The 27,410-nt window shown below is 43.7% G+C and overlaps 1 protein-coding gene across 1 annotated transcript in view; it reads left to right on the plus strand.

Moving 5' to 3' along the window:
* Rai14 (retinoic acid induced 14) overlaps nt 1–27,410 on the plus strand; it is a 139,750-nt gene that overhangs the window by 57,256 nt on the left and 55,084 nt on the right. Inside the window, 1 exon segment of the mRNA XM_028895084.2 lies at nt 26,792–26,922. Within this exon segment, the coding sequence (XP_028750917.1) occupies nt 26,792–26,922 (131 nt within the window).

Raw genomic sequence — 27,410 nt, forward strand, 5'->3', positions numbered from 1 at the left:
TAACTGTGATTTCCACATGACTCAGAAACCGGATGCTCTTTAAGGCTGGTTACATCGATTGCTTAGTCTGTGCTTTTCCCCCTACTGTCTGGGACTTGGCATCGAAATTCTACTTTGCTACCGTGGGAATTCCTGCTTTCAAAGCAGCCCTGGGACTCCGTTTAGGTAATAGTGGAGTGTCACTTTTTTTTCTGTTACTCCTTCCAGCCATTTGAAGGAGGCTTAGAAAACTGGCCATCTGTGAAGTTGAAGTTGCTTTTCTGAGGTGACAGGCTCTAGTAGATGGGAGAAGAGAGTCTCCTAGGTTACCAAACTTGTGCTCCATCAATGTGTTCCGTTCAAAGGGCTTGGGTCTGTTTGAATTGTGATGGTTACAGTTAAAGAAGATGCCATTAAGTAAAAAAAAAAAGCACCCACCTCTTTGTGATTTAAATGAATCTCTTCTTTTCACTCTTTCATATAAGGAGTTAATGTCCTCATTGCTTGGAAAGGGCTATCAGGGAGAGGATGGGTATTCCCCTTTCTCTAGAAGTGATTGGATTTTTTTTTCTTTAGGAACATATGGAAATGTCTTTGTAGATAGTCTGCAAAATAATTCAAATTATTTAGATATGTGCCACTATAATGAAACACTCCTTTCTGTGGGTGGGTGTAACCTACTGGTAGTTAAAATAAATTTTGTGGTTTGTAGAATTCCAAAAGCTGTGTGCATATGTAAGACCTGGGTGTAACATTGTGGATTACTTTGAGAAACTAGAACAAAAATGGGTGTGAATATTCATTCTAACCCAGAAGGAAGGGAATCATTCTGAGCTTAGCAACAGCAGGAGCCAAATGCACTTTTCTTAGAAAGCCTGAACTTATTATTGGATAGCAGGACACTGTGGTGTGTGCCTGACTGCTGTTGTCAACATGCCGACACCTGGAATTAACTACAACCTGTAAGGGTGTGTTTGTTCTTTTTTTTTGTTTTGTTTTTTTGTTTTTCGAGACAGGGTTTCTCTGCGTAGTTTTGCGCCTTTCCTGGAGCTCATTTGGTAGCCCAGGCTGGCCTCGAACTCACAGAGATCCGCCTGCCTCTGCCTCCCGAGTGCTGGGATTAAAGGCGTGCGCCACCACCGCCCGGCTGTGTTTGTTCTTAATTAAATAATTTAAAATGGGAAGACCCACTTTTCTTCTGGATCTGTTGAGGTGAGAAGATTCACCTTTAATCTGGGCAGCCTGTATAAAGGACACGGAAGAAGGAAGCTTTCTCTCTTAGTCTGCTCACAGGCAAGTCCGTTCCTCCCCTGGCATTAGAGCCTACTTTGGGATTCTTCCTGGTGTATACTGAAGACCATCTGAGACATCCAGCCTCATGGACTGAATGACAACTACTGGGTTCTTAGACTTTCCATTGTTAGACAACCATTGTTGGATTAACTAGACCGCAGTCTATAAACCATTCTAATAAATTCCATATTTTATATATACATAATGCATAATATATACATATACATAATACATAAAAATAATAATACATAATAAATATACTCTAATAAATTCCATGTGTGTATATATGTATATATACATATGTATATACTGATAGAATATGTTGATATATACTGATGAATGTGTGTGTGTGTGTTTGTATATGTATGTATGTATCTAGAGGAACAGAACTGATAGAATGAATATGTGTGTGTGTGTGTGTGTGTGTGTGTATCAGTTCTGTTCCTCTAGAGATCCCTGACTAATATAGAAGTCATGGAGTCCATTGCCTACCGCACCCCATCTGTAGGCTGACCCCAGACTAAGATAATATTTGTAGCCAAATAAGCCACCTTTATTTGTTATTATAAACCCACCACCTCAGAATCAAAATAAGTAGAAGACATGAGATAACAGACCATAGTCAGTATCATAGCAGAAGATTTTTACCAATAACCAAATGCAGCAGCTGAAGAAATGTAGAAAGTGTGTGTGCATGCGTACATGAGTTCATGTGTGTGTACATGAAGGCCATAGATGGGCCTTGGTAAAGTGTGGTATTTCTCAGGATGATGGCCATCCACCTTGGTTTGTGAGACTAGTTTCTCACTGGGACCTGGGCTTGCTAAGTAGGCTAACGGGACTGGCCAGAGTCCCCAGGATCCACTGCCTTTACTTCTCCCATGCTGGGAGTATAAATGTACACCATCACATCCATTTTTACATGGGTTCTGAGGATTAAACTCAAGTCCTCAGTTTTGCATGGCAGGTAGGTAATTTATGGAATGAGCCATCCCTCTAGCCCCCCAAATATTTTATAACATACTTAAAACCAAAAACAATTTTATTAATGAACTCCTATAACTTTCACCCATTCCTATATTAAAACAAGACTGGTTGGTGCAGAGAATCTAGTCAAAATAATGTATGTAGACACATCATTATTAATAACATTCAAAGCCTCACTTTAATTAGCTTCTGAAATTCCACTTTCCTAGAAAATTAGCCCACACTTCATTTTACTTTTATGGATCAGCTGTTAAAGTGGTAGTGATGGTGTGTGTTGTAGTTCTCTGGAGGAACAGAACCAATAGAATGTTTGTATTGAGAGAGTAAGAGAGATAGGACAGTGACAGAGACAGACAGACAGGCATGTGCACTTGCATGCGTGCGCGCATGTGTGTGTGTGTGTGTGTGTGTGTGTGTGTGTGTGTGTGTGTATGTGTGTGTAGAGAGAGAGAGAGAGGGAGGGAGGGAGGGAGGGAGGGAGGGAGGGAGGGAGGGAGGAATGAGTGAGTTAGGCCTGGTGGTTCATACCAATGACCCCTATACTCAAGAGGCTGAAATAACCCTTGACTAGAGTTTGAGGACAGCCTAGACTACATAATAATATCCTTTCTCAAAAGATGAAATAAGGCAATCAGAAATGACTTGTGTCTTTTAGGTTATACACTGAAATATTGAGAGAAGTTATATGAAGTCTCAGATGTGCTTGAACATAATCTATAGGCTGGAAAAATTGGACATTAGTAGACAAAGAGAAAGGGTATTGGGAGTTGATATGTTGATATTGAAGTCAGTTGATGGACTCATGGAGGTTTACTATCATTTTTTCTTTCTCTTGAACTCTTTTGTAATGTTTGAAATTTTAAAAATTCTTTTATTACATTAGTATATTATATGTGCCAATGTGCAGGCATGAGCATGTCGGTAAATCAGAAGATAACTTATGGGAATAGATTGTCTCTCTCTACCATGTGGGTGGGTCCTGGAATTGAACTCGGGTTGTCAGGCTTGGTGGCAAGTGCCTTTATCCATTGAGTCACCTCATTGGCCTTTGAAATTTCTTACAGTGAAAAGTCAAGTCCAAAAACCCAACAATCCCTTCAAGACCCTGCTGAATTCATGAAAAATGAGCTAGTCAGACATTACATGCCTCCCAATGGAAGAACATGGTATCACTTATGAAGTATATATATATTGTCCCCTCCTCCCCAAAAAAGGGCATTGAATTTGATCAGGTCTTTCAACTCTACAATCAAACCAGAGGAAATTCAAGAGATAGGGAAATATATTAAATGCCATTATGAGATAAAGTCCTTAAGAATGAAGTGTGAAAATCTTTGAGGATATCTTATAGTTCTGTTGCTGTGAATAGATGGCATGACCATAGCAACTCTTATAAATGAAAGCATTTAATTGGGGCTGGCTTACAGTTCAGAGGTTTAGTCCATTGTCAGCATGGCGGGAAGCATGGTGGCACACAGGCAGACATGGTGCTGTAGAGGAGCTCAGAGTTCTACATCTGGATCTGTAGGCAGCAGGAAGAGACACTGGGCCTGGCTTGAGGTTTTGAAACCTCAAAGTGACACAGAGACACGCTTCCTTCAACAAGGCCACACCTCCCAATAGTGCCACTCCCTATGGGGCCATTTTCATTCCGAACACCACAGAGGGCAATTGATCTCATTTCTTCCACATATAAAAGAAAAGGGTGTGGGGAAGATATCAAAGGGGAGACCTACAAATGAAGAGGGTGGGAGATGAAACCATTTGCCGTGTGTGGACCTTTCTTGTGTCCTGATTTCACCAAAGCAAGAAAACTTGATAAGATAATTGGGACATTTGGGTACCAGTAGATACTTGATTTTTAAGGCATTAGTGTAGTTTTTTTTTTTTTGGGGGGGGGGCTTGGTACATAATTGACCTCACATTTAAAAAATGAAATGTACCAAATATGCATGGATGCTGAATGGGGAAGGGTTTATGATCAGGGTGTAGCTGAGGGGAGATAGTGCTCAGTTGGTAGCCACTGAAGTGATAGGATTTATTAGACAGAGTTCTCTAGAGGAACAGAACTTATAGAATGAATCTATTCATATATATAGAAAGGGGATTATTAGAATGGCTTGCAAGCTGTGGTCAAGATAGTCCAACAATGGTTGTCTACCGACTGAAGATCCGAGAATTGAGAAGTTGTTCGGTCTATGATACTGGATGTCTCAAGTGGTCTTCAGTATACACAAGAATCCTGAGGAAGTAGGCTCTCATGCCAGTGAAGGAAGGTGATAATGAGGGCAAGAAGGCAAAGAGAGAGCTTCCTTCTTCCATGTCCTTTATGTAGGCTGCCACCAGAAGATGTGACTCAGATTAAAGGTGGGTCTTCCTACCCACCTCCCCTCCCAAATAATTTAATAAAATTTCCTCACAGGTGTACCCAGGCCCCTGGGTTTTAGTTAATTTTAGAGAGTCAAGTTGACAACCAAGAATAGCCACCACAAATGGCAAGTTAGTTTCTGTGTTCTTGATAATTCATAAATATTTCCATAAGAACACAGTCAAACTGCTCATCCAGTATTAAATAATAATGAGCATGTTTTTTCAGTGATGCTATCCAGTACCCTCATATTTTACTGAGGTTCAATATGGTCAGAATTTTACCTAAGATGTTTTTGTTTAAAACTATAGGGGCCCAGGTGTAACATAGTAGAGCATTTATGTAGCATGCACAAGGCTCTGAGTTCAATCCCAACCCTGTACTGCAGTAGGGCAAAGTGAAAATAACATATGGACAGGTTTCTGGCCAGGTTCTTTATATATTTCTTTGCTGATAATAATGTATATATTGAGCAAAAAAAAAAAGAATGTCAAGTTAATTAAGGTCTTAAATTCACTTTATGAATGTTATGTGTCCTATAAAATATCAGTTTATGACCTCATAAAAAGCGCTTTTAATGTATTAGAGTGGAAGAAAATAGGACAAAGTGGTTATGGGAGAGAAGGAAAATTGATGGGAAATAAAACAAAGCATTAACTTTCAGTACAGTATTAAATTACGGATGTGCTTGTTAACATACTTTGTCATGTGGTCATATTTAGTTTTGAAGACATTACAGATAAAAATGTGTTCTATTGCCAAGCATCATGTACACTTGTTAAATCTGCGTGCTTTGATGGCAGAGGCAGGAAGAATGTAAGTTCTAGGCTAGCTCAGGCTATATAGGGAGTCGCTGACCGGGTATAACGCAGGCTGGTGCAGTGTTATGCACTGAGAAAAGGTGCCCACATACATATATTTAGACTGTGTTATCTTCACCCAAATCAAAAATACTTTCTCTAACACAGCAATATATTAGGGACTTATTTTAAATTTTATAGGAATGGTACTTTTTTTTTATAATTATGTGTCTTAGATAAACTATGATATAATATAATTATTATTTATACACATGCTTACTTGTTTTTGAGTAAGCAATAGAAGATAGCTTTTATACTTTGGGGTCAGGAAGATTTGCCTTTTCTAGCCTATACAGGCTATTTGTGGTTCTCACATACTGCCTGTCTTTCTGTACCTGATACTGTTACACCAACCAACCAACCAACCAACCAACCAACAGCTACAAATCAGCAGGTGATCCCTCATCAGTTTGGGAAATCAATGATAAAAAGAACTGGAAGTTACTTTTCTAATACTCTGATCATTAAACTTTCTCTATAATTGTGGTCCTCTCAAGAGAGGACTGTTGGAAGGCTGCAGTTGTACTATCTGAGTGAACTTGACACTGATTAAAAGCCGGACAGTTGATGATTCAATAGAGAACGGCCTGACCTTCCTGGAGCCAGACATGGACCCGGGAAGCTTGTGGTATGGAAGGGGACCCCACTGTCCAGCCATTGTCTCTGGAGTCTGGAGAAGGAGGCTGTCTTCCTGTTGTCTGCTCTCAGTCTCCCAGAGCCTTGACAGAGAGAGAATCACAGGCCTAGGAATGGACTCCACCCAGGAGGTGAATTAGGAAAGCCGAGGAGTGGATCAGAGGTTAGCCAGCCCTCCAGGAACTGCTCAGTAGGCTGGACCTCAGGGATGACCCTGCCTACTGCCAAGGAAGATACTTGTCTTCTTTCTGGGCTCTCTGTCTCCTGTGTCATGGTGCTAAGTTGTAACTCACAGTCCAGTGCCCTCGAGAAGGTTACCAGGGTCAGAAAACAGCTCACTAGAACTTAGTAGTGTACAGTTTTGAGACCATTGTGAACCGGTTCAGTCACTATTGGAAACCTACCAGGACAAGTGCTTCTGAGTCTTAAAAAAAATAAAGTATGTATGTATGTATTGTATGTGAGAGTTGGCCAGAGCACACCTCTGTAGAGCTGAGAACAGCTTGTGAGAATCCATCCTCTTCTACCATGTGAATCATGGGGTTTGAACTTAGGTCATCGGGCTTAGAAGCGAGTGCCTTTCTATCTCTTTGGCCCATGAGTCTTTCCTACATCTAAATGTGGGAGCCAGGCTTGGTTGTCCATGCCTGTCACTCATGCCATGTCCAACACTGTGGAGGCAGAGGGCAGAGCATTGCAAGTTCAAGGCCCTTTTCAGTTGCACCAAGTTGGAGGCCAGAAAACCTGCCTCAAAAACTGAGAAGAAAAGAAAACAAAAAGCTTCAGTTGTTGCTAATAATTGTGTGGAATACTTAGCCTGTTGATATTTTAAAGGAATGATGAGTGTAGATGTGGTTTTTGTTTTGTTTTTTTTTGTACCAGAGTGCCTCCCATTTTATATGGAAATAATATTGACAAGGCAAGCTCTTCCTGTCTTCGCCTCCCTCGCAGCCCTTTGCCCTGGCTTTGCTCTGAGCTCTTGAGGCATTTATTGTCTCTAGTTTCGAAGCATCCATATGGCTTGTGCTTATGTGTCTGAAACATGGGCTGTTCAGCTTTATTTCCTGAAGTGTATGTTGCTAAAAAAAGAAAGAAAAAGACCCAGATGGTTTTACTATATTTCATTCCCGTGCTTTTTGCAAATTAATTAGAGAAGGAATATCAGACTGAGGAGTCTGAAGGAGCCAGGATACTGGGGGAAGTTGTCCAGAATCCCTCCCACCCCTGGAATTGAACTTCCCAGGGCCCTGGACTGTGCTGGGCTGTTCTCCCACGGGCACTCAAAAAAAAAAAGTCTGCTGGATGAATGAATGGCCCAGCGAGGACCTAGTGCCCTATTTATTGAGCACAGGCATTTAACAGTATTTGCAAGGGAGCTGATTTCCTGAGTTCTCTCCAGCCCATTGCGGTGTACTTCAGTAGGATCCGTATGTTGTACGTCTCTCCTTTTCTTTACTGCAGGCAACATTCAAAATTTGCAGAGACCAATTCGAAAACTCATTCTCCAGCTTCATTTAAATCCTCTTTTCTCCAGTATAGCTGCACCCGGCATTAAAACACTGAACAGAGAGAAGAGGTATTGTGTCCTTGTTCACCTTCTGTTCTGCTTGGGATCAAAGGACAAAACCTCTGCAATTTGGGGATAGAAAGGAATTTGGGGGTATAGTAGAAGGGCCGGCATTGTGAACATCTCTAATTAGCTAGGCATAGATGTAGTCCTCCTGCTTGTTGGTCCATACTGGTTGTCTCTCTGACCAAATGCTGGTTCAGAGAGTGTGTGCTAGTCTCAACTCCCTGATTTAGGGTCTGCCCTCCAGGTAAAGCCTTTACTAACCCCTCCTGCTCTGTATGATAGGGGTCATCTGACCACAGACAGCCATTCTGGTGTCAGCAGACTGGCTCTCGTCTGGCTACAAAATGCTCTCAGATTCTTCCCACCCAAGGCTGCTTATCCTTGTCATTCCACACTGGGTTAACTGGTGGCTTTTCCGGTGCTACTTCCTCATACTGAGCTTTCTTTTCAGTTTTTGTCAGTAGCTCAGAGACATGGTGGGTCACAGCCATTGAACAGTCTATATATACACAGGGCCAGCTGGCACCCTGATCTCTGTGATTTTGTTTGTTGATTGCCTCCTAGTTGGAGGCAAAGGGCTTGGAAGTTGGGGAGCGTGGAGGAACGAGCTTTTCTTTCTTCCTCTGGGGAATTCTAAGGTGCCCTGCTCCCCCGGTGTTCATTAATGCAGAGGCTGCCTCGGGCAAGGGCTAGCTCTATCACTGCGGTAGCTGGCTCTGGAAAAGGCTTGTATTGAAGGTGTGGTCTCCAGAGCAGCAGGACTTTTGGAAGGTGATTGGACCACAAGGCCTGTAACCTGTGACTGAATTAGCCCAGTGGTGAATTCATATTTGATGGTGTTGTTTGAAGGGGGTGGAAACTTGATGAAGTAGAACCCAGTGGGAGGACGTAGGTTCCTTCTCAGAAAAGGTAGATTCTGTTCAGGGGCCCTCATGAGATGAGGTAACCTTGCTGTACCTGTGCTGTTACGTCTCGCCACTGTCCAGAAACTGTGGAGCTAGGGGACCATGGGCCAAAGCCTGAAACTATGAGTCAAGATATATCTGTCCAGCTTTAAGATGATCTTTTCAGGGATTTCGCCAAATGATGGGTAGCTGACTAACAGTTAACCTTTTGGTAACCTCTGGAGGAGATATGTGGCCTCAGTGTTTTTGGAGGATGTTCTTGAGCCATATAGTAGTTCTGTTCTCAGCAATGACATTGGTATTTTAATGCTGATATCATAGGGAATTCAAACTAAAATTTATTACTGGTGCTTAAATGCCAAGGGAATCTTAATAGAAGAGAAAGCACTTACGTTGTGTGATATTAGTGATCCTAAGGATTAAAAAAAAAATCTTCAAACTTGGGAACTGAGGTGTTAAGTAGCAGGCTGGAAGATAGAGTCTGGTAGCATTTGTTATTGTTGAAGTCACTGTAAGCATTGCAGGACACAGGCACGCATGTACAACAGTGTTCACGTCAGCGCTGCTTAAACAATGAAAGCCTGGCAGCACCTGGGAGCTCATTACCACTGTGCCGCCTAACATCTTGACACAAACCTAAACCTATCTGGGAAGAGGAAATCTCCATAGACGAATTGCTTTCCTCTGATTGTCTTATGGGAATGTTTATGGGGGTATTTTCCTGATTGCTGATTGATGTGGGATGGCCCAGCTCACTGTGGGTGGTGCCAGCCCTGGGCAGGGTAGTCCTGGGTTGTATATGAAAGCAGACAGAGCTGGCCATGGAGCTCAAGCAGTGATCCTCTGTGTTCTCTGCCTCTAGGTCCCTGCCTTGAGCTCCTGCCCTGGCCTCCTTGATGATAGACTGCAACCTGTAAGCTGATGGAAGCTCCTTCCTTCCCAGAGTTGCTCTTGGTCATGGTGTGTGGCACAGCAACAGAATGCAAACTAGGACGGCCACTTATCGTCGGATTGCAATGTCGGATGCAGAGCTGTACCGCCAGGAGACATTTGATTAATTCAAGTCCTTTAAAGTGCTTTTTAAAGGCAAATTTACATCGTGCTGCTTTACTGAACCTGTTGATATAAAGGAAAGGTGTAGTTGGAAGTTGTCCTGTGTCCTGACCAGCAGGGGGTTGGAACAAATCTCTCCCACTCGCGTGGAAGTATGGGTTAATTTAAGTGTAAAAGCAAGTCAGTAACAAGCCTGAGCTATTAGGTCATACAGTTCATAATTAATATAAGCCTCTCTGTGTTTATTTGGGAGACGTGAGTGGGAAAGACTTGTCCTGACTGCTGGCCGGGCGGGATACAGGAAAACTTCCAACTACAGAAAGGAATATATCCCTAGCTCGTCTATAAATACTAAAAATGGACAGTGTACAAATCCAGTCTCCACTAGTTTTTGCTTGTCTTGGTGGGCCATACAATTGAAAACACAATGAAGAATTCTTATCTTTTGAGTAATAGAACTAAAAGTGATGCTATTATTTTGTTTTTTTTTTTTTTTATTCTGTGTAATTTCTACAATTAATCTAGTTTACATATATCGCTGGAGGCTGGAGAAATGGCTCAGCATTTAAGATGCTTGCTGCTCTTACAGAGGACTCGAGTTCAGTTTCCCAGCACCCACATCAGGCAGCGCACAGCTGCCTGTTACTCCAGCTCTAAGGGTTAGGTGCCTCTTTGTTGCAAAAATTCTAAATGGTCTTTTAATAAAAACCTGGAGCCAGATGTTAGGGTGAATGCTGAAAGATCAGAGAAACAAAGGAACAAGCCACAGCCACTTCTTACCTCGCCAACTCCGTGAATCCTCTGACTGAATGACTCTGAGTCCTCAATCTAAAGGGTCTTTTGTTCCTGTCTCCTCACACCTTATATGCCTTTCTCTGCCCAGCCATTTCACTTCCTACCTCAACCTTCCTAGTGCTGGGATTAATGGCGTGTGTGCTTCCCAAATACTGGGGTTAAAGATGTGTGCCACCACTGCCCGGCTCTGTTTCTCTCCTAGACTGAATCAATCTCATGTAGCCCAGTGTGGCCTTGAACTCACAGAGATCCAGACAGATCTCTGCTTTCTGAGTGCTAGGATTAAAGGTGTGTGCCACCACTGCCTGACCTCTGTGTTTAATTCTGTGGCTGGCTCTGTCCTCTGATCTTCTGGCAAGCTTTATTTCTTAGATTACAAATATCATCATAACTCTGGCTCCCGCAGATGCTTGTACACACGTGTGCATGGCACCCCCTTCCACATAATTAAAATACAAAGAACTCACACTTTTAAAGATAATAAAAAGCTAGAATACATGCTTGTATCAGGTATCTATTCTTTTAGGTGTTCTCTATGCTTAGTTTCTGACATTTCTCTGAATCTCTGAGTTTTAAATTCTCTTCACAGAAAGCTTTTAGTCTATTTTTTTTTTCTGTCTTAGTTGGCCTAATAACTATTACCTCATTCCACAATCTGGCTTTTATTTCAACAACTGAATGTCCTAAATACTATTTGGCATTTGTAAATGTATGTGCTAATTTGGAAAACTGCCTTTATTACACGATGAATCTTCCAAGTAACTTTAAAAATTATCTTGTAATCCTCATAGACATTTTGAAGACCAGAAAATGAGAACCCACTTAATTTGTAAACAGAGCCTCCAAGTGCTATTCATCTTCTAACTATTTTGTAATTTATTAAGAAAGTTTTTCAGGGAAAGTAATTCTGCAGGGTTTATTTAAGTGGCTAGGGTGTAATAAATCAGGGTGGAATTTGAGCATGTATGGAGATGATGGCATGAGAGGTCTCTATTTTCTTGTCTATAAGACTCAGCCAGTATGAGCCTCTAACACTGAGTAAGAAACGGTTATGGGTCTAATTTCCTGTGACATCGCCAGGTCTTAGTGCTGTTACAGCATGCGTGATACCCGTGTTCAGGATAATCACAGATGCTTATTCAGCACCTAACGTGTGTGAGGAACATTACCAAATGTTTTAACACATTCAGCCCTCACAGCAGATTTCTGGGGTCAGCAGTTTTTAACTTTTTCCCCTCAGAGAAATAAAGGAAAAATGCAAATAGTTTTAACTCCACAGTGGCTTAAAATTCCATAGCTATGCACATACCTTGGAGAGCTTTTTGCTTACATTGAGTGAAGTTTCGGTTAAGTTTGAACATTCTCATGGAAATCTCAAAGATGCCCTCCCCCCCCCCTTTTTTTTTTTTTTTTTTACAAATTTTGGTAACAGTGAGAAAAGTTAGGAAATTCTTTATTGTTACACAAAAACTAAGAGTAATAGTTTTAATGTTTGCTGTACTTGGCTGTCTAAACTGTGTACAATCCCAGAGCTGGATAGAGAGCATGCTGGATATTCAGCATGCTAAATAGAACAGCCCAGAAGTATGATGGTTAGTATAAAAATAGCTGTCGTACAGGATGTAAGGAGACAGATGGTAACACTTGACCTGGGCTAGAAGGACTTTTGAGAAGTTAAGGAAGGTAAGTGTGAGTATAAAATTAGTATGAAAATCTTGAGAACAGTTGAGTCTTAAAAATTGCAGGGTTCATGATTCAGAGGGTTTGCTCCTTTTGTGAGGATCCAAGTATGGTATACATGTGCATATACATGAAATTAAGACATAAAATCTTTAAAAATCCTGTTGGGCTGGGCGGCGGTGGCTCACACCCTTAATCCCAGCATTCGGGAGGCAGAGCCAGGTGGATCTCTATGAGTTCGAGGCCAGCCTGGTCTACAGAGCGAGATCCAGGACAGGCACCAGAACTACAGAGAAACCCTGTCTTGAAAAAAAAAAAAATTCCTGTTGGAAGTCATGAGCTTTCCTGAATTAATACCTGCCATCCATTTCACGTAGATCACCATCTAGCCGCAGCATGCTCTGAGGCAAGAACAGTGGATGCAAGAAAACTTATAGCTTCCGGTCTGTTTAGTGTAGACCCATGGCAATCAATATCACATTTTTGCTTTTAAGCTCTACGTCTGCTTTATAATTTTGTGACTTTTTTTTTCTTTTGTAACCATAGTAGCTAATTTTGTTTCCTGGCGTTCATCTCGACTTCCACACTCATGTGTCCTTATTTTGATTTGCTTCCTGATCATTGTGGCTCAATTTTTAAAAATCTGTACAGTTGCATTTGGGTAGAATCAGGCTCTGTATGCGGGTGTCTTCTGTTGTCTTCCTGTCCGAAGGACTGCCAGGAGGGGATGGCAGGGTGATACTTGGGTCCTCTAACCTCTGCGAAGGAGGGGACGGCAGGGTGATGCGTGGGTCCTTTAACCGCTGACTACAACAACCCTCTGTTTTTTGGTATGTAGTGTTCTGGGAAAACTTGAGCCAGCCTGAATTGGAGAAGCCTTTGCCAATAACCTGTTTTCTCGCTGGACAGCATTTGAGTTTTTCTTTTTCCTTTAAATCTATAAAATTTCATTAAGTTGTGTAACTCAGAGTACTGGTCTTTTTTATATAGGTAATGCTTTTATAAAAGCTCAGGATAGTTTTTTTTCGTTGTGTTATATTCTATCTTTTATTTCTTAACGGTGCTTCCATTTCTCCATCATTTACTTCTCCGGTCTTCCATTAGTTTCCTTTTGTTTCTTTTCCTTTTCGGTCTCGGAGTCCAGATGCATCACTCTACCTGCTCCTCACTGCTTCCAGCACGTCTTACACCTGGCCGGCCTCTCCATACACTAGTCTCTGACCCCAGATTATTCTTTAGATCAGTGTCAGGGACACATTTTTCTTTTCTCGTTGCACACCACTTGGTTTTCCAGAAGAGTGTCATTTTATTTTGCAGGAACAAATGTGTTCCGATCACTCAACGAATGTGTCTTCTTTTAGATGGCTTGGAGCTTTTCCAGTAGGAACTGCTGTTTCTTACAGTGCGCGCAATTTTTGGAGGAAAGGGCTTGTTCATGCGGACTTGCATGAGGCGGAGTCTGTGGGATGCCCTAAAGCTTTTCTCCAAATATCTCAGCCCCCGGAGGGAAAAACAAGCAGAAAGGAGAATGATTCCCATCCTTCTGTGTGGCCAGTTTAGAAGTCCGGGTGCCGAGGAATGTGTGGCTTAGGGATAGTGGCAGCAGGAGGCTCTCACAATGATAGTGATTCAACGGGACTGGTGGCCTGGAGCTCGGAGTGGTGACCCCTTCCTATGTGACTGCCCTCTGTACACACTGGCCCCACATGTCTTTCCATGTTTATTGTTGTGCTGGTGACAGGTAGTGCACCTCCTGGTGACCAGGTGGAAGTCAGGAAGGCATGAGTCATGCTTACCACCTCTTATGCCTCTGACTTAGGCGCTAAGGAGTGGGGTTTTGCTGGGCTTTTTTCCAAGGGTTTTCCTGGCAGACAAAAATGCAGTTTACTAATTTTCATGGTCTAGTGGGTTTTTTTCCCTCCAAATGTGTTCCACTTGACCTAAAACTGCAAGATATATCCCACCGTTTGTAGGTTGGGCATATCCTTCCATCGTTTTCTATGAAGATGCAAAGTGTCCCGTAATTTATATTATGCAGTTCATTTTACTGGGAAAGTGGTATTTCAAACTGTTAAGACTTTAATGAATCCACCCAAGTTCATATCACTTCAGGAGCTTAGAAGGCAGTGATTCTCTGGGCAGGCAGAGTCGCAGAAGCTTCTGGACTTACACTCCATCAGCAGTATTTCTTCTCTGCTAGAGCCAGTCAGCAGATCAGAATCTAGGCGTGGGTGTATATTGTGAATGTGAATATCCACTAAGCCTAGAGAAAAAGAACCATTATTTAAAATAACAATGGAATTTCCCATGGGACTGTGAGTAATAACTGAATTAGCTAGCACTTCCTGAATGCTTTACTCTTGGCCAGATTCTATTTTAGAAATATCAGATCCATTTAATTTTCACAGCACCCCAAATAGACATTAATCTTACTATCTTTTACTCTTAGACTGAAGAGCAGGAGGATAGTATAACGTGCCCCAGTCACGGGACAGAGCCAGTAGTGTGTGACCCCAGAGAGGCTGACTTCAGGGTCCATACCTTTTAGCGTGACATTATATAACTTTTCAGAAGTTGGAAGTGACATTGGAACTCTGTGGCTTTCCCTACTGGTGTCCAGAGTTTGATCTCAGTTTGACAGAAGGGAGCCAGTCGCTGCCTAGTATGAGGGAGCTGTCTGGATGAACGTGTCAAGATAATAACATTCAAATAGTTGCAGTGAGCAAGAGGAGAGACTGTCTTGGGGCAAGCTTGAAGATGGATTTCTTTTAGCATTTGTAGGGACATTGTTGTATTTGGAGCTCAGTGGACTGCTTAGTTTTTTACTCATCCACTGAAGAAGCCTCTCTTCGTCTCTGGCTGTGTACCTGAGATAAGATAGAAAAGCCACAATGCCTGTCCTTGAGCTCACAGTCAGTGGACACAACTAGCCGAACACTTAATGGATTTCTGTAGAAGTTGTTTCCATAATAGATAATATGTTTTATGCCCTGGGACATAGAGTCTCAGAGTTTCGAAAGCATTATTATTTTAAATGATTTCATTGTTTTTAATGGTCGGTAAACTTTCTCTGATTTTAAAGAAGTGGTCAAGAGACAGATACCTGACATATTGAAGTAGGGTCGAAATCCATGGCCTAAGACATATGGTAAAGCTCTGGATGGGCCTGATTAGACTTTTCTCCCTTTGGGTGATTTTTGTTCGTGTCCATATATCACTCAGAGTCTAGCTGAGTCTTAAAACTCGAAGGCAAGGCTCCACTTTGGGCTCTGGAAGGGTGATGAGTACACAGCTTCATATGTAGGAACGTCTGTGAGGTTTTCAGAGTTGGGTTTTCCTGGGTCTGCCTGGGAGGCCTTGTGTCCTCTGGGGCCTAGGGTGATGATGGTGACGGAGGGCCACCAATACAGGGGCTCTTCTGAAGCCTGGGACACATCAGACTGATAATGAGCCTCTTACTCCTTTTCTACGCTCTTAAAAAGCACTGACCTCTGCCTTTAACATCAGGCAGAAGTAATTTCTTGGAACTCAATTTTTTCCCTTGTGGGTGGATATTGGGAGTTTATTCTGAGTTTGCTATTATTGGAGTATAGAAAGGCTACAACAAATATGCCCTTTCTTGAAAACTATAAGTGTTCTGTTATAAATAAATCCATGGTGTCTTTTGCCTCAAATCTATTAAAATATCCAGACTGCTTAAAATTAACCTCTGGGTCTGGGCCTGGGCCACAGCTGAACAGTGGAGCGCTTGCCTCGTGTGTGGAAAGCCTAGGTTTAGTCCCTAGCACTATAGAAATAATAAGCAAATAACATCTGAGAACATGAACCACTCGGCTTATATTTGTGGTATTTTGACTACTTAAATTACTTAATGGAATGAGGCTTTTTTCTAGCCCCTGTTGCAAAATGTATAGAAAATTAGAATGGCGACCTAAAGCTTTGGGATATCATCTAGAATCCAAACATGTTGCTTCTATTTTAACAGAGTGATTCATTGCAAAGTGTCCAAATAGGTCTACCAAGTGGCATTGAGGGGTCCACCCATCAATATGTAAAGCGTGTTATCAGCAACTGTGTTTTGCAGTTTGAGAAACGGAAATGCACAAAATTAAATGACTTTGGGGCCAGGACTTGAACCCAGCTAAGCACAGTGCTTAAAACTCAGGGATCCAGAACAAGCGTAGAACAGACCGGAGAAGTATGTGGTTGCTGCAGAAGTTAGGATGCACCTGCAGGCAGCTGGGATGGAGGGTCAAGGGCCATTGGGTGGGAAATGAGCAGCCTTCTCTCTGTCTGTCACTGTTGGTGCTCCAGCGCTGACCTGATGGATTGTAACAAACTGTGAGGCTTAAAGATCAGAGATGTGTCCTCGTCATAGTTCAGGAGGCCAGAAACTCCAAAGGCAAAGCAGCATTCGGCTCACGTCGCCTGCAGGTCCCGAAGGAAGTTCTGTCCCATCCCTGCCCTAGCTTCTGGTGGAAGCTGGTCATCCTGTATTGGCTTTCGGACACTGCGGTCTGATCTCTGCCTCCATCTCTAATGGTGCTTCCTTCCCCGCGTCTCGTGTGTTGTCTTCTCTTATTGGTATAAAGACAGTAGTTGTTAGATTTAGTATCCATCCTGAAGTCAGGATACTCTTATCTGTAGGTCCTTAGCTGGTTGATGTGCAAAGACCCTGTTTTTAATTCAGATAGCAGTGTGAAGCAGAGATGTTTGGGAGACCCTACTCAACCCAGTATTGTTTATGACTTATGTGTACCCTAGGATCAAGAGTGAGACTTTCTCTTAACTGCTTCTTTTTTTTTAGTTCACAAACAGGTCCTCAAATGAACAATTGTGGAAGACTCAAAACCCATTGAATAGCTCTGTTTCCAATCTTGAAACGATTCTGGGAAAGACTGAGCTGGGCACAGCAGAAAACAAAACATTAAGAGTTCACATTAAACATGTTTCTTTAAGAGCTGTTTTCATGATTAGTACGTTTCTTTTGCCATCATTTTAACTCGTGTGACATTTTTAGGATCTATAATGTGCATGATATGCTGGATGTGACATTTTTAGGATCTATAATGTGCATGATATGCTGGAAACCACCCTAGCCCCTGACTTTGAGTATGTAGACCCTAAAACACATGTGAGCAGGTTTTGTGGATAAACCCATTGTGAGGGTGCTTCATGTGAAGTCTGTATGGTGCCATTTACAAAGAGCAAGGCTTAGAAGCTTTAGCTGTTCATTGTGTTTAAATATACATTTAAAAAAATCCTCAGACCATAGGCCATTCTCTTAACAAGGACTTTTAAAAATAAATCATATCTCATATGTGTGTTTGTAAAATTTTTAAGAGCTTGCTGCTCACAAAGGTCTTACTGTGAACATGTTTGTAAAGCAAATAATCTTGCTTTAATTGCTTTTGTGTAATTATCAACTTCATGGGTAATACTAGGTTTACCTTAAGTATGTGTGATTCCTGTGTTTAAAAGAGAGTTAGAGGATCGGCGGGGGTGATGGGGTGGTGGTGGGGGGGTTATAACTCAGTGTTCAAGACTCTGGTCTCTGCTGGCGAAAGTGGGAGGGGAGAAAAGAGAGAACATTATAGTTCCCTTTCCAGCCTCAATGCCACCAGACCTAGGTCTCTTCTGCCCTGCATGGCTGCTGCCTCCTGGTATTCTGGTTCAGTCAACTTGTTCACCACCTATGGTGGTTTGAATAGAAATGGCCCCTATAGGCACCTATATTTGAATGCTTGGTCCTTAGAGAGTAGAACTAATTGACGGGAACTAGAAGATATGGCCTTGTTGGAGGAAGTGTAACATCTGGAGTAGGCTTTGGACTTTCAAAAGCTCAAGCCAGACCCAGTGGCTTGCTCTCTCTCTCTTCCTACTGCCTGGCGAACCAGATGTAGAAACTCTCAGCTCCTTTTCTAGCACCAGTCTGCCTGTGTTCAGCTATGCTTCCTGCCATGACGATAATGGACTAAACCTCTGAACCTAATAAGCCAGCACCAATTAAATGCTTTCCTTTTATAAGAGATGTCATGCTCGTGGTGTCTCTTCACAGCAGTAGTAATCCTGACTAAGATATCACCTCCTGTCCCAAAAGTATCCCTCAGAATCAATAGCTCCTGGAGCCTAGGGTTTGCCTTTTAAGGTCTCCACGTTCTGACATTGGAACGTAGAGCAGGATCTGTGTTCTGTCCTTGCCTACCTCTTCAGTTGTTTTCTGAGGCTGCTATAGTGGATTGCCACAACTGGGTGAGTTTAAGACCGCAGAAATGCACTCTGTCACACACCGAAGTTCAGAAGCCCAAAATCACAGTGCTTCCAGAGCCATGCTTCCTGCAGGGGCTCAAGGGGAGACTTCCTCTCCGCCTCTTCTACCTCCTGGTGGTTCCGGTCAGTCTTCGTGTGCCTCGCCTCCTGACGGCACAGCTTCAGCCTCTGCTGCCTCCATTACACAGTCCCGTTTCCCATGCCTACAGCCTCTTTTCTTCTAAGGACACCGTTCATTGGACACAGGACCTACCTGACACCAGTACAGCCTCATCATAAAGACATAGTCTGAGGTGGTAGGACAGTGGTCCTCAGCCTGTGGGTCGCAACCCCTTTGGGAGTCTGATGACCATTTCACAGGGGTGGCCTAAGACCATCGGAAAACGCAGATTTATGTTATGATTCATAACAGTAGCAACATTACAGTTATGAAGTAGCAATGGAAGTAATTTTATGTTGGGGGTCAGCACAACATGCGGAACTGTGTTAAAGGGCCGAAGCATTAGGGAGGTTGAGAAACCGCTGCTCTAGGAGGACACTGATTCTTCTCGAGACACTACTCCACCCACTCTAGGAGGTCATGGAGGTTTAAATGAACTAAATAAGCTGGAAGGAGCTACACATGTAGGCAGTGAACAAAACACAAGGAAGCCACTCAGTTCCCCTGCGTCGCTGTCACCCGCTTCTCGGTTGGCAGCCGCTCAGCCAGCTGTGGTGAGTCACTCTCCTGTCACCTTTTCAGTTTGGGGCTGCATACCCTGACATCTGAGTTACGCCCCGCTGTTACCCAGGATTCTCGTTTCCTTTCTGAACTTTCCTTTTTTTTTTTTTTTTTTTGTAAATAACCCGTCCAGCAGCTACCCTTTAGAACTAATTCCTAGACCTGTCTCCACACCATCCCCATACCACAGTCACTTCAGGTCGCCTCTCACTGGCGCAACCCATCGCCTCGACCCCAGAGTCTGCTCGGATCCCTTATGTCAGCCTCTGGTCAGGATTAGTGACCCATGGCCTCCGTCCTATTCAATCTTCCAAAGGACCATCACCTGGCATCACCAAACAGTTCTTTCATATAAGTTCTGCTCCCAGCCAGACTTTCATGGCTACCTGTAGCCCTCCTACCTTGTTTCACAGGGTCTTCCGTTCTCATTTCCCTGTGAGGGATTGGGAACGTTACTGGTCACTCTGTTGTTTATTTTGTTTGGGGATTTTTTTTTTTTTTTCCGTTTGTGGGTTTGTTTTTGTTTTGTTTTGTTATTTGTTTTGTTTTGTTTCTCTCACCACCGACTCTGCTTGCTTTGGCTTCCCCTTCCCCAGGAACCCATAAAAGCCATAAAGCACACAGTGTGACACCCCAACCCCATACCTCTGCCTCTCTGCCCCTTCTCCTCTCCCTCCATCTCAGCGGCAGAGCACAGCCCTCTGAACAGTCAACCACTTGCCTGCGTCCACCTTCTCTTGTCAGATGTGCCCACTGCTTCCCCTTCCCTTTTCATCCCGCACCCAACTTTTCTCTTCGCTTGCCTCAGGCTCCGCATTCGCTTCGATCTTTTTCCGCTGTGAAAGTTCCTTCCTTCGTTTCCCTTTCGAGTGAGCTGTGACTTTCTCCTCTTGAGATCAACTGGACTGTGAATCGAGTGACCTTATAGGAGTCCCTGAAGCTTTCTGTGCCCTGATTTCCTCGTGTGTGACATGAGCTGCGGATATTCCTCACCTCATAGAATTGTTGTTGATATTAAATCCTAATGTAGTGAAGTTCCTAAGGGAGCACATTTTAATTTTTTTTAATGTGGTAAGAACACCCTCTCTGGATGTTAAAGGACTTCTTTCATGGTGTCTGTCTTGAAATTTGACATTTATTGAGTGTGTTTCTGCCCTCAAAGCCTGGAGGCTCCTTGAGGGACCAGATTATTTGTTCCCATCTTTTTATTCCCAGGACTAAACATCGTTAGTACCTTAGCTTCATCTCTCCATCTCGGTCCGAATGCAGTTAGATGGAGCAAATTTCCTCTGTGGAGGCTAAGTTTGGCTTTCTGATTTCGAGACTGATTCCAGTCCCATTGCGTCTGTGATCACATGCTGCGTGGTTTTATGTATTTATTTGCAGCGCTCGGTTCAAACCCAGGGGCCAGGCAAGCGCACCCTCACTGTGCTGCAGCCCCTGGTGTATGTATTTAGACGTTGTATTTTAACACTGGCCAGGAGCATAGCTGGAGGATGGCATGTGGTGGGATGGTGGGGGATGTCAGCAGAGTGGCTGCCTAAGACAAAGGAGCGGGGAGAGAAGGGGTTCGTCCATGGTGGCTCACGATCCAGAAGGAAGGGAAAGAAGCCATTTGGTGACATCTGCGGCTGCCATGAACGACGCTGACAAAATAGCTTAAGGGAGAGGGTTTCTTTGGCTCACAGTTCAAGAACACGGTGCAGTATCTCAGGGTATTCAAGGAGCTGGGAACTTGAAGCAGTTATATCCACAGTGAGTAAATCCATGCACATTTGTGCTCTTCACTCCTTGTCTCCATTTTTACACAGTCCAAGACCCAGACCCAATGATACCACCTTGAGTAAGAGTAGTATGTTGCATTTTGTTGGCAGAATGGTCTGTCTGGTCTTGGAAGGAGGTGTTTCTAATTATCTTATGTTCATACCATAGTGTTCAGTATTAATATGGAAAGGCCTCGGGAACCATGGCATGGCTCAGTAAAGGGAGGGCAACAGATCTCAGGGTGAGTAGCAGACACAGTGGGACCTAGGTGCATGCATAATCTAAGGTGAAATGTAGGGATGGCAGAACTCATTCTTAAATGGGCATCTCTGCTGCTGCTCCAGAGTCACTGGACGTGTGTGGAAAGGTCTTCGTGAAACTGCTGGGCTTCCTGAAGTAGGACAGATATCATATGCTTATGTCATAAGGTACTGGTAATCTAGACTTTCTCTGAATGCTAAAGAGAGCACTCTTGTCAGGCTTTCCTTGGATCAGCTCCTGTCTGTACCATCTGCTGACATCTGCATCCTTTGCCTATGGCTACACCACCTACTGAATGCATCTGCATCCTTCCCCTATGACTCCTCTCCATTGAACCTAAATACCTCTCGCTGCACAGTCTGGTTCATGATCGGGTACGGAAACGTGCTTGCCCAGCTGAGAGTTCCCCCTCCTTTCTGCGGGGTGGCCCTCTGTTCCACTCACTTTAGGTGACACCATCTCTTATTGTTGGCATACTCCTGGTAATGTCATAATTGATCATTGCAATTTTATAGAAAACCCAGTAAAGGCTATGCTGCTCATGTAGAAGGGGCTAAATAAATACTTGTTGAATGAATGAACAAATGATAGGACTTGTCTCTTTTCTGGTGTAACAAACATCTATGGCCTCTTTGTTACTTTACATCTAGTAGGTAGACATTACTAAGCACTGGCTGTTACAGTGATGGAGAAAACTGGTTAGGGCCATGAAGCTTGCCTGTTTATTTTTCCCTTTTAAAGTTTTGATGTCCATGCTTTTCTTTTCATCTTTTTTTTTTTTTCTGGACAGCATGAATCTGAAACATTCCCAGTACAAATACATTTTTGCCTTCTACATTTGCCTTGCTGATTGTATTGGCAAAACAATTTGCTCTTCTCCGTACACTAGAGGGAAAAATAAAATATTTCCAAACATAATCTCTTGAATAGATTTCCCCTGATGGCTGCTCCAGGAGACCCCATACAAGAGCTATTTCAGTTTGCCGTGGTTTGGGCTTTAGCGTCTTCCTTAATGACTCCAAGAAGCTATCTTTTTTTTCTTCCTGGCTCGCTTCTGTGCCACTGGACTACTTTGCTTGCCCATTGGCCAGATGTCTGTGACCACTGGATTTCCACTGTTTTTTTTTTTTTTTTTCAGTTTTCCATGATTAACCAAAATAACAGAAGATGATGCCATGTCTGGCCAAGGGCAGATGTTGCTAGTTGCCAAAGCCCCGGCATTCATCACCATGACATGCCATTTGCTCCCCTGGATGGAGACAGTCAGGGCTTTGAGAGGCCAAGCTTCAAGGGAAGAGTTTGTGAGCAAGTAGGTGTCATTTGGAAATGATTTGAGAGCTAGGAGACTTACCGGCTAGCCACTGAAAATCTCACTTGTGATATATTAGCAGGAATGTCGGGAGCCCGCGTTGAGGGTAAGGTCTGCCTTTCCCACATGCAGCCCTTCATAGCTGACACATTACACATGTCTCTGGAGTGTAACAAATGGCTTCCTGAACTTGCATATGTGGCCTCCTGCTCTGTTGAAATAATGTCTGTTTAAACAGTCTCCTGGAAAAGTGAAGCCGCATTCAATAAAATAATTGCATGTCCAGGAAGCTTTCTCGAGGGTTCTTTAAAATGTGATTTCTAAGGAACATAGTAGAAAGTTTGCATTCAAGGGTTGCCTGCCTCGATATCCATAATTGACTGTCAGATCGTAGCTGTAGACGTAGATGTTTATTGTAGATGTTAAAAGATTCATGGAGTATTAGCTAGACGAGAATGGGGCAGATTGTCTAGTTCAAGAATAGTAAGCTCGGTTTGATGGTAAAGACATATTGTCCCAGCCAGTCCACATGCTGGGAGAGGAGCAACACAAGGCTAAGGCTGCTGTGCTGCTGTGGCTACAGAACAAGTTCAAGGCCAGCCTGGGCAGCTCAGTGAGACCCTTTGAAACTATATCCATGTTTAATACGTATGTGCATGAATCTGCCAGCAGCCTGTCGCTTCATCAACATGTGGGTTTACGAATCGTCCAGAGTAAGAGCCAGGCTTTGGTAGCAGGCTTGACTTCATAGTAGGAATGTGACCGTCCATACACCCTTGCTTGACCCAATGCCAATTTAGCCAGAAACTGACCCACAGTATGTTTTTGTTATGTATATGAGGGAGGGAAGGAGGAGGAGAAACATGTGATTTATTAATTACCTACAGAAAACATACATGGACGTATGGTTTAATGAATGGTTTCCAAGGGAGTGTCTATGAAACCACTAACCAGGTTGCAAAACAGACCAGGGCCTCTGTGTAGTCCCGTGCATCCCTTCTCACCAGACACTGCACCCCAACTCCTAACCAACATCCTGGCTTTTATCGCATCCACGTCCTTGCTTTCTTTGTATCCATTTCTACAGGGTGGGGTTCCATTTCTTCTGAATTTTTCTTTCTATGCGTACAGTCATCCTCAGTGGGGCTTTGCCTGTTGATCTTTCTTTTCTGAACGTTTCTAGTAACTGCCCATGCCGTCGCACCCCAGCGTGTTCACTTTGGTTCCCTTACCGACTCCCCTTGGTTGGCTTTCCTATAATCTACTTGTGTCATTTGTAAATTGTGTCTCTGATGAGGGGCGCTGTTAAGTTCTGCCACAGAGCTTATGGACACATTGAACATGCATCCCGGAGCGAAAGCCCGATGTTGGCTGAGCTTTTGTGGGAGACAAGTAGTGCTGGAACAGGGAATGTTTTTTTCTCCTTTTCCCATCCTCTTCTTATTAAGGCCTTGTGAAGGACAGAAGTGCTTCACATCAATTCTCTAGCCAGTCTTGGCATAGATTCTAGATGTCCCTGAATGGAATCAGGGAGAATAGTTGCTGGACCTCATAGACTCCTGGGAATCATCTTAAATCACTGGGTCAGAATCTTTAGGATGGGGCGGAGACTCTGCAGGCTCAGCCGCCATCTGGGTGGTTCTCGTGAGGGAGACACTGGCTCACCCCGGTTGAATTTATGAGGTTTGGCGTCTTAGTCATGAAGAAATTTGGGGAAAGTATACATGATTAAAAAATCTTGGAAAACTGGCCTTTTTGTGGAAAAGCTAAGGAAGTTGGACTCACTTAGCCTGTAAATGTATTTTTAAAAGACTGAAACATGATTTAATTGTTTGAGAGAGAATGAATTTTCTTCTGACAGTGCAAATATTTGCTAAGTCAAGAGAGATTTAGATTAGTCAAGAGGGAGTACATACGGAGCGGTCTCCAGGCACCAGGGATGTAAGAAAGAAAAGCTGCAGCTCACTGTCTTCGGGGAACTGAAGATTCAGGATAAAAAAACGAACAAACCAGAACCCTCAAACACAAGCCAGGATGCCATTTTTCATCTCGTCTAGACGGTAGGCTTCAGTGGAGCTGAGTAGGTGGCCCCTGGGGATAAAGCGGAGCAGAGCAGTAGAGAGAGGTCACCAGGAGGGCCCTGGGAGCCTACAGGGCCTGGTCAGCTTTGGAAGGTGTCCTGTGTGTAGGTGGTGGATGACGGGCGGCTCTAAGCAGTGGCTTCCATTGTTGTTATTATGATCCTCTAATGAGCAATACTTGCAGCCACAGCCTACTGTGCACATGTTTACACGATCCAGATGTTTCAAAAAGCGTTCAATCTTATTAGACCTGAGCACCTGGTGCTATCTTTTCTGTTTTGCTTTTAATATTTAGCTTAACCCCGAACTGGGTAGGAAACTCTTAAGCTGACCAGTGTCGGGTCTGTCTTAAGGCTTGTTAGAGGAGAGGATTTTTGCAGAGACCCTAGGAAGAGCCATTGTCAATCCATGGTGGTCTCTGGAAACCTTTCTTGATTCCGGAGTACAAATGGATTGCTTTGGAATGTCAGGAGAGAATGTCAGACTTCATCTCCTTATCCAGCTGATCCTGTCTTTTGACTGTAGGTTGACCGATACCTTTTAAGGTTTCTTCTGGTGCTTGACTTCAATGATGTGCCTCTTGGCGAAGGCATGTGGGACATAGAGATAAGGGCAGGGAAGGGGAATTTGCTTCTAGATTCCTGAAAGAGGTGACATCAGAATGCTTCTCAAACATGCCCCCATGTTGTGCCTAGCTAAGGAGATAATATGCCAGGTGGCAGGTGACAGGGTATGGAGAGGTTCCTGAGGAAGATAAAGTTTAGAAGAAAGTGGCGTCACCTTTCCAGCTCTGCCTTTCTCAGTTTGCTCTGAAGTCGTCTTCTGTTCAGACTCTAAAGGTCCCTGCTGTGTATTTGCAGCCATTCTTGTTCCGCTGCCCATCATGAATCAGCGTGCAACACTTGCAGATGGAATGGGATTGCAGATCATTAGGCGTCCACATAGGAGAAGCCATCTTCTCCTGGCCTCATCTGCTTAAAGAGGGTCATACAGCCTAGATCAGAGCACGCCAGACCTCGGGCAAGTGCCATTGCTCTCCAGACTGTACAGGAGGGAGACCTTCCTTGCCACGGCCTCCCCAGAGATCCACCTGGAACTGATTTAGGGAACCCTCACCATCGGATTTTTCTCCAAAGAAAAATGGAGTGCCTTAGCGGCAGTAGACAGAAAATCCATTCATGTGGCCTTGCCTAGCTTAAGTGCTTTTCATTTTCATCCATTAAGATTTCACATTCTTGTGACTGGCCCAATCCAGAATTCAATTTAGTCAGTTTAGGTTAGGAAAGGATTTTTACAGAGGATCATACTTTTCCCTTTCGGGATAATGTAGCTAGAGATCACTGGCCCTACGTGTACTTCAGTGAAGCTTTATTTTGTTTGTTTTCTTTTGCTTGTAAAATGCACTCTGGGGGAAGTCAACTGCAATCTGTTTCTTTGTGTGTGCTACACTTAAGTGACACTCCTTAGACTCGTAATGAAAGCTGGTGCCCTGACCGTGCACTTCAGCTTCCCGTCAACAGGAAGCTTGGTTTGTAGTCAAGGTAATGCCTGATTTTTCGTTTGTTGAGTCCACGGTTGGAGTAGGAATGTGGATGACAGTGACCCAGACAAACTTGGATTTTAAAAATGCAATGGGAAGGAATCATACAGAGCTGTGCTATTCCATGTGGTACTCACTAGCAGCTTCTCAAAGTTTTAAGAACTCAGTCCCTCAGTGGCCCTGGCTGTCTGATGTATAATAACTTGATCAGAGGCGACGTCTGTCGTTAGTGATACTTTACTCAGTTGGCAGCCTGGACAGCTAACTTCAAACCTGCAGACAGCTCAGAGAATCTGGTAAACAGGCCAGAAGGAATAGCTTGTGTTTAAACCCTTGATAAACTTGAGCTGCTGGCTGGTTTGATTTGGTAGCACGGTGCACGTGAGTGAACTGGGCACTAGGGTCAAAGGCCTCAAGCACCAGCTGTCAAAGCTAGCTAGCAATTAGCTAATGAGTAAACTGGCCCGTAGTCTACGTTGCTTCATCTTCTGAAGGGTCGAGGAAGCGAATGACCCTCTCTCAGAGTTTGCTGATGGCTGGTATTTCATTAAACGGTTGGTGTTTTCTTTGGGAAAACCAGCCCTTCTTGGGTGTCCCGTGGTGAAGCTGAAAGCATTTGTAAAGCTGCTTGTTGGGAGCAGGGCTTGAGGTGACCTAGGGAGACAGTGATGTAGCCGATGTCGCTCACCCCTCTGCCTCTGCCTTTTGCTCCACAGACCAATGAGTGGAATAAGAATGATGATCGTCTGCTGCAGGCTGTGGAGAATGGAGATGCCGAGAAGGTGGCCTCACTGCTGGGCAAGAAAGGGACCAGTGCCACCAAGCATGACAGCGAGGGCAAGACCGCGTAAGAGAAAAGACTGGCTTTGACCTGTGTTTGTTAAGGGTTGGGGAACCGTTCAGTGGTAGAGTGTCTGCTAAGCATGTCCAAAGCCCAGGGCTCCATCTCAACGCTGTAAGAAACAAACAAGCGCCGGGCGGTGGTGGCGCACGCCTTTAATCCCAGCACTCGGGAAGCAGAGGCAGGCGGATCTCTGTGAGTTCGAGGCCAGCCTGGGCTACCAAGTGAGTTCCAGGAAAGGCGCAAAGCTACACAGAGAAACCCTGTCTCGAAAAGCAAAAAAAAAAAAAAAAAAAAAGAAACAAACAAGCAGACAAACCCCAAAGCATTGGCTCATTTAGGATTTTCAGCATGGGCTCCAGAATCCCTAAGCTTATGGAGGGGAGTGTTATCAATGTTTTAGGGACCTTGGAACAATTACTGCTGGCCACTTCCTAACCCTATGCTAACACGTGTATGGGGTTGTTTCCTTTCCCATCCAAGTCCAAATTATA

This window comes from Peromyscus leucopus, chromosome 11, assembly GCF_004664715.2.
Source record: "Peromyscus leucopus breed LL Stock chromosome 11, UCI_PerLeu_2.1, whole genome shotgun sequence".
NCBI classification, from domain to species: Eukaryota; Metazoa; Chordata; class Mammalia; order Rodentia; family Cricetidae; genus Peromyscus; species Peromyscus leucopus.